This window comes from Salvelinus sp. IW2-2015, unplaced genomic scaffold (assembly GCF_002910315.2).
Source record: "Salvelinus sp. IW2-2015 unplaced genomic scaffold, ASM291031v2 Un_scaffold3181, whole genome shotgun sequence".
Classification (NCBI taxonomy): domain Eukaryota; kingdom Metazoa; phylum Chordata; class Actinopteri; order Salmoniformes; family Salmonidae; genus Salvelinus; species Salvelinus sp. IW2-2015.
The window spans coordinates 29,398-36,381 of record NW_019944468.1 but is presented as its reverse complement, the minus strand read 5'-3'; the positions used below and the strand labels follow the sequence as shown (position 1 = coordinate 36,381).

Sequence of the window (6,984 nt, the reverse complement as noted above, 5' to 3'; positions counted from 1 at the left end):
TCGTATATCCTCTTTCTCCTCCTCCCTTCCTCATCTACCTACTATAATCTCTTTCCCTCCTCTGCCACTCTCATCCTACTACTATTAGATCCTCTTTCCCTCCTTCCCCCCCTCTCACTATCATACTATATCACTTTTCCCTCCTTCCTCCTCCTGCATCTACCTACTATAAGTCTCTTTCCTCTCGCCTCCTCTCATACTCTTCATATCCCCTCCTCCTCTATCCACCTCTTAGTCATGCGCTCTCTCCCTCTCATCTCTACGTCTATCTTCCCCCTCCTCACCTCAACTACCTACTATATCCTCTGATTCCGCTCCTCCTCATCCTCATCCATCTAACATCATACTCTTCCTCCCTCTCCCTCTCCATCTACCTACTATATCTTCTTTCCCTCCTCCTGCTCCTCCATCTACTAGTATATCCTCTTTCCCCTTGGCCTAATACTATTTCTCCCTCGCTCCACTCCTAATCCTACCTATAGTCTATGTCTTTTCCCTGCCTTCCTCCACTACTATCTTTCCACTGCGTCCTACCACCTAGCTATAGTCTCTTATTCCCTCTCTCCCTCCTCCTCCTGCCATATCGTCCTCTCTCCCCTCAGCCTAACTATCATCTTTCCCTCCTCTTCCGTCCTCCCTACACTATTCCATTTCCTCTCCCTCATCGCAATTCTAGTCACCTCCTTACTCTGACTCTACTATCTAATTATTCTCTCATCCTCTATTTATCCTCTTTCCTCTCCTCCCCTGCATCCTACCTACTATTATCTCTTTCCCTCTCCTCCATCCTATCATCTACCTACTATAGCCTCTTTCCTCTCCTCATCCTACGTACTGATAATTTCTTACATCTCATCCTCTTAAGTCACTACTGCAGATCTCTTTCCCTCACTCCTACCTACATATATCTCTTTCCCTCCTCCTCCCTCCTCATGCTAGCCTACTATATCTCTCTTCCCTCCTCTCCTCTCTCCTACGCATTTATCTTACTTCTTCCATTCCTGATTTCTCTTACCCTCCATCCTCACATCCTACCTACTATCTATATCCTCTTTCCTCCTCCTCCATCCTACCTACTATATCCTATTTCCCTCCTCCTCCTCCTCATCTACTGACTTATCCTCGATTTCCCTCCTGCCTACTCCTACCTATACTATATCCTCTTTCCCCTCCTCCCCCTTCATCCTACCTACTATATCATCTTTCCCTCCTCCTCCCTCCTCATCCTACCTACTATACTCATCTTTCCCTCCTCTCCCTCCTCCATCCTACCTACTAATATCTCTTTCCCTCTCCTCCCTCCTCCATCCTACCTACTATATCTCTTTCCCTCCTCCTCCCTCCTCATCCCTACCTACTATATTCATCTTTCCTCCTCTCTCATCCTACCTACTATATTTCATCTTTCCCTCCTCTCCCTCCTACATCCTACCTACTATCTATATCCTTTCCCTCCTCCCTCCCTCCCATCCTACCTACTATATCCTCTTTCCCTCCTCCTTCCCTCCTCATCCTACCTACATTAATCTAGGCTGTTCGCCCCTCCTCCCTCCTCCATCCTACCTATTGTCTATACCTCTTTTCCTCCTCCTCCCTTCCTCCATCACTACCTATATATATCGCTCTTTTCTCCTCGCATCCATTCCCTCCCTACAACATAGTCTTCCTCACTATCACTACTATATCCTCTTTCCCTCCGTCTCCTCACCTCAACTCATTTCCTACCTCCATCTATATACCTCAATATCCTCTTCCTCCTCCTCATCCTACCTACTTATTCCTATGATCCTCCTTAACTCCTCTCATACCTACCTACTATATACTCTTTCCCTCTATCCTCCTCCATCCTACCTTACATATAATCCTCTTCCCCGTGCCTCCTCCTCCTTCATCCCTAACTTACTATTCCTCTTTCGAGCCTCGCCATCCTCCATCTACCTACTATACTCTTTTCCGTCCTCCTCCTCCTACCCTCTCTATCATATATCTCTTTCCCTCCTCATCCGCCTGCATCCTACCTATATTCTATATCATTTTCGCCTCTCCTCCCTCCTGCATCCTACCTACTATATCCTCTTTCCTCTCCATCCTACCTACTATATCCTTCTTTCCCTCCTCCTTCTCCTCCATTCCTACCTACTATATCTTCTTTCCCTTCCTCCCTCCTCCCTACCTACCTACTATATCCTCTTTCCCTCCTCCTCCCTCCTCCATCCTTACCTACTATATCTCTCCCTCCTCTCCCTCCTCATCCTACCTCTACTATATCTCTTTCCCCCTCCGCCCTCCCTCATCCTACGCTCTACTATATCATCTTCCTCCCCCTCCTCCTCATCCTTACCTACTATACCTCTTTCCCTCCCCCTCCCTCCTCCATCCTACCTACTATATCATCTTTCCTCCTCCTCCCTCCTCCATCCTACCTACTATATCCTCTTTTTCCCTTCCCCCTCCATCCTACTCCTCCTCTTGCATAACAGCCCCTCTCGTTCAGAGTCGTCTGAAAAGGCCCAAATCAGAGTGCAGAGGCAGAGGTGACACTTTTTTAAGAGGGCTTTTGAGAATGGAGATTAATTTTCCTTATTCCCTTAATCCCTCTGTACCTCACCTCAGCACACGGGTCAACAAGGGGAAAGAAATGTATAAGAAAATAACTATAGTCTTGTTTAGCGTTATCTTTTGCTTTCTACTTGTAGAGGACAATGTCCTAATGGACTTTCATTGATTACTGTAGCTAGCCTCCCTTCTTGTTCATATCCAGCCTTGTAGCTCATGTGATCAGTCCTCTGGTAGCTCAGTGATCAGTCTCTGTAAGCTCTTGATCAGTCTCGATAGCTTTGTGATCATCGTCACTCATGTATGTCTCGATAGTTCATCAATCCTCTGCTAGCTCAGTATCAGCTCCTCTGCAGCTTCGTCGAATCATTCCCTCTGTATCAGAGTTGTCATCAGTCCTCGTATACCGTCTGTCGATAGCCTCATAGTTGTATCAGTCCTCTGTAGCTCTATGATCACGTCCTCTGTAGCTCTGCTGATCAGTCCTCTTTAGTAGTCCTCTGTGCTTCATCATGTCCTCTGTAGCTCTTTGATCCAGTCCTCGTGCTAGCTCTGTCATCAGTCCTCTGTAGCTTCTCTGTCATCAGTCCTCTGTAGCTCGTTCATCAGTCCTCTTGGGTAGCTCTGTCATCAGTCCTCTGTAGCTCTGTAGTTAGTCCTCTGTAGCTCTGTCATCAGTCCTCTGCAGCTCTGTCATCAGTCCTCTGCAGCTCTGTCATCAGTCCTCTGTATCTCTGTCATCAGTCCTCTGTATCTCTGTCATCAGTCCTCTGTAGCTTTGTGATCAGTCCTCTGTAGCTCTGTGATCAGTCCTCTGTAGCTCTGTGATCAGTCCTCTGTAGTTAGTCCTCTGTAGCTCTGTGATCAGTCCTCTGTAGCTCTGTTATCAGTCCTCTGTAGCTCTGTGATCAGTCCTCTGTAGTTAGTCCTCTGTAGCTCTGTCATCAGTCCTCTGTAGTTAGTCCTCAGTAGCTCTGTAATTAGTCCTCTGCTGAACGTGTCAGAGGATAGTGACTTAACTTATTTTGGGTCCTTTACTTATATAGTAACTCAGTCAGAGAATTGGGGGATGAGGATGTGTGGACACATTCAAGTTGAATTACTTTTAGCCAAAGTTTATCACCGGCAGCAGCTGCTAAGACATATATTTATATATATTTTTTTTAAACGTTATTGTTTCAAAAGTGAATGGGTGAGTGACAGCAGGGAAGTCTTGGACAACAGTGAAAGGAAAATAGACGTCATTCATGAAGTGTAGAAGGATTAAGTGAAATAAGTGGTTATACTGGCTAACAATTTGTCATTTCAAGTTAATATAAATAGATTTTGAGTGGCTTTCTGTTTGTCCAAATGTCATTGTATCAAATCACTTTGGTTCTATTTGTTAATGTTCAAACGCCAGTTAAGCCACAAATAGTTTTCTCTCCGGCTCCTGTCAGCTCTTGCCTCTTTAATGTGTGTTTCTTTCTGATTTCAGATATGATATCGATTCCAAAAGTCCAGATCTGGCAAAGCATGTAAGTGAAAAAGTTATCGCTCTGTGCTCATGCCTTATAGTTGTTTGTTTTTTACTTTGCAAATCTATCCTCTATGAATGGAAACTTTTGTTTTTAAAATGGGAACTTTTATTTTGAAATGCATCCCATTCCTTATTTTTTTGTTTTATGCTAATCAAAATCCAAATAGTGCATAACAATGCCTTACTTCTCATAGTTTCACAATGTGGCCTTGCTGTCTGTCCGTGCGCCTTTTCATTTGTATATATAAATATAACATATTACTTTATGTATTGATAGTGAGTAGCTTTCATAAGAATCCAAATATATATATATTTTTGTGTGTAGTTATGATTTAATGAAGCACTGTAATTTGTCACGCCTTTATCAAAGCTTGTCAAACCCATTTTCCGAACCTCTAGGCATGATGTATTGTACTCCAATGCTATTAGCAATGTACTCACAAGTAATGATGACCAATGGATGGTGCAGTGAAAGCTTTGATAAGCAAMCCATTGCTCACACATACACAATTATAATTATATTTGCAGCTAGCAGTTTGCATAATAGCAGAATATTCATCATTATTTCCACATTTGTCATGACTATATTTATTGTTTTGTACTCGTTAATAGCTCTCTCCTCTCACACAAAAACCACTTCCCTCTTCATCCCTTATTTCTCTACCACCCTCTTCTCCACTTCTCTCCCTCTCTCCTGTTTTCTCTTGTCCTTGTTTTTATGATGGTGTTGTATGGTTTGAGTCTTGTGCCTACATGATATGCTCTGTTGTTGTTGTYKWYKMTGCTGCYKSSTGKWSYMCYCCTCCTCYTCYTCCTCCTCCTCTTCCTCCTTCTCCCTGGAAGCCCTCCGACATTGACGTACGTGTTTGACTCCTCTGAAAAACTTTATGCTTATAACAAAGCCTAAAATAAAGGCTTATAACACACTGCTTAGCTCCATCCTAACCACACCAACTGTCCTTGTTACCCCGTCTCCCCCGTCTCCCCCATCTCTCCCCTGAACCCCCTCTCTCCCTCCTTTCTCACCCGTCTCTCCCTGCTTTCCCTGTTTCCCCATTAACACCCCCTTCCCCGTCACGCCTCACTCCTCCGTCTTTCCTGCCTCCCCCTGTCCCTCCAGCAGGACTTCTTGGGGCAGGTGTTCTGTACTCTGGGAGAGATCGTAGGATCCCCCGCCAGTCGACTGGAGAAACCCCTTGGGTGAGTAGTGCTGCCCTTGGTTGATTGGTTGATTGGTTGATTGATTGGTTGGCCTGTGTGGGTAAGTAGAATTGGTCTTAAACTGAGACTATGACGTGACCACGAGCATCAGGATGAACCGAAGAAGTTGCAGATGAACAAGGTGCAAGATGATGCACTGACAGAGGATTTTGGGCATGTACACGGCTGTGCTTCCATCTGCTACAGTGTGATGGCTATGAGACCAAAAGAGCAGAGAAGTTTAACCTCGCACTTAGTCTTTTTAATTCTTATATCATTTTTTAAGGGGCGGATCAGCTTTAATATTGCGGATAGATTGTTGCTTCCATCAATGTACATGTCTGAATCATTTCCAGTCCCTCATATATTTTGGGGGTAAATATAATTTTTCTGATGTCCATCCAGTTTGATTTCTATTTGCTATACATTTTGAACTGTGCTGTTTCACAAAAGTTCTGAACCTATAAACATTTTACAAACCCCGTATGCTTTACATTGGTTATCTTGTTGTTATTAGTTACACCCTTCAGCTCCATTCAACCCCTCCCATCTATCTCTTAACACCATCCATTTCGGATTTCTATTTGCCATATCATTTTCAACTGTGCTGTGATGCTTCACAAAAGTACTGAACCTTTCTATTCTCATAGCTTCTACAGATTGTAAATTAAAGATAAAAATGTTTGCTAAAATAATTATTATATTGATTGATTGATTGACTATGGCTTTTCAAATCCCCCAGTATTGCCATCTGTAGTTCTAGGTAAATGTTGCAATTCTTCAGCCATTCCTGGACCTGTGACCAAAAATGAGCTACATATGGACAGTGTCAAAATAAATGATCTAATGACTCTGCCTCTTCACAGCAGAATCTGCAGAGCTGGGAAGGTTGTATCCCCCATATATATACTATTCTATTGGTTGCAAGAATTTTGTATAGTAATTTAAATAAAAAAATTATACGTTTTGAATCCGGCATTGTTTTGCGTATCAATTCATAAACCATGTGCCATGGAATCGGTACATCGAAAATCTCTTCCCAACTATTTAGCAATTTATATGGCACAGCTGCCAATTTTTTGGTCCTTAAATGAAACTGGTATATATTTTTATTTATCACCATTTTCGTTAACCATTTTTGGTCTTTAATCCGACAGAGAAGTTCCATACTTTTTCCCCCTTCCACTTGCCTCCGCCATTTCTGTGGTAATGCTGCAACTAATTGGTTGTACTTTTGGGTAGAGCAGACATTTTCATATGTCTGTGTTAGCTGCATGTGTGACATAACTCCACCATCAAATTTCCGAAAGTGAGCGGTTGTAATCTGAATAAAAGGAAAAAGGCCATTCTTGAACATGAGGTGAGACATTCTTGCTAATTTACTAGAGAACCATTCTGGATTGAAGTATAACTTTTGTWTGACTGATGCCTTTAGTGAGAGATCTAATGCTTTCATATTTAATCATTTCTGCCCTCCGAATTCATATTCATTATAAAAAATAGGCCCTTTTAATTTTGTCTGGCATGCCATTCCAAATAAAATTTTATATTTTTTGCTCATATAATTTAAAAAGCAGGTCACTAGGTGTAGGCAAAACCATAAGTAAATAGGTAAACTGTGATATGACTAAAGAGTTAATCAGGGTGAACTGTGATATGACTAAAGAGTTAATCAGGGTGAACTGTGATATGACTAAAGAGTTAATCAG

General features: G+C 42.7%; 1 protein-coding gene across 1 annotated transcript in view; it reads left to right on the top strand.

Annotated features, from left to right (window-relative positions):
• LOC112075468 (copine-5-like) overlaps positions 1–5,275 on the top strand; it is a gene marked incomplete at both ends in the record, with an annotated part of 9,186 nt that extends 3,911 nt beyond the window's left edge. Inside the window, 3 exons of the mRNA XM_024142468.1 lie at positions 4,034–4,073; positions 4,919–4,933; positions 5,199–5,275. Of these exons, the coding sequence (XP_023998236.1) occupies positions 4,034–4,073; positions 4,919–4,933; positions 5,199–5,275 (132 nt within the window). The remainder of the gene's footprint in view (positions 1–4,033; positions 4,074–4,918; positions 4,934–5,198) is intronic.
• Positions 5,276–6,984: the final 1,709 nt, after the last annotated feature.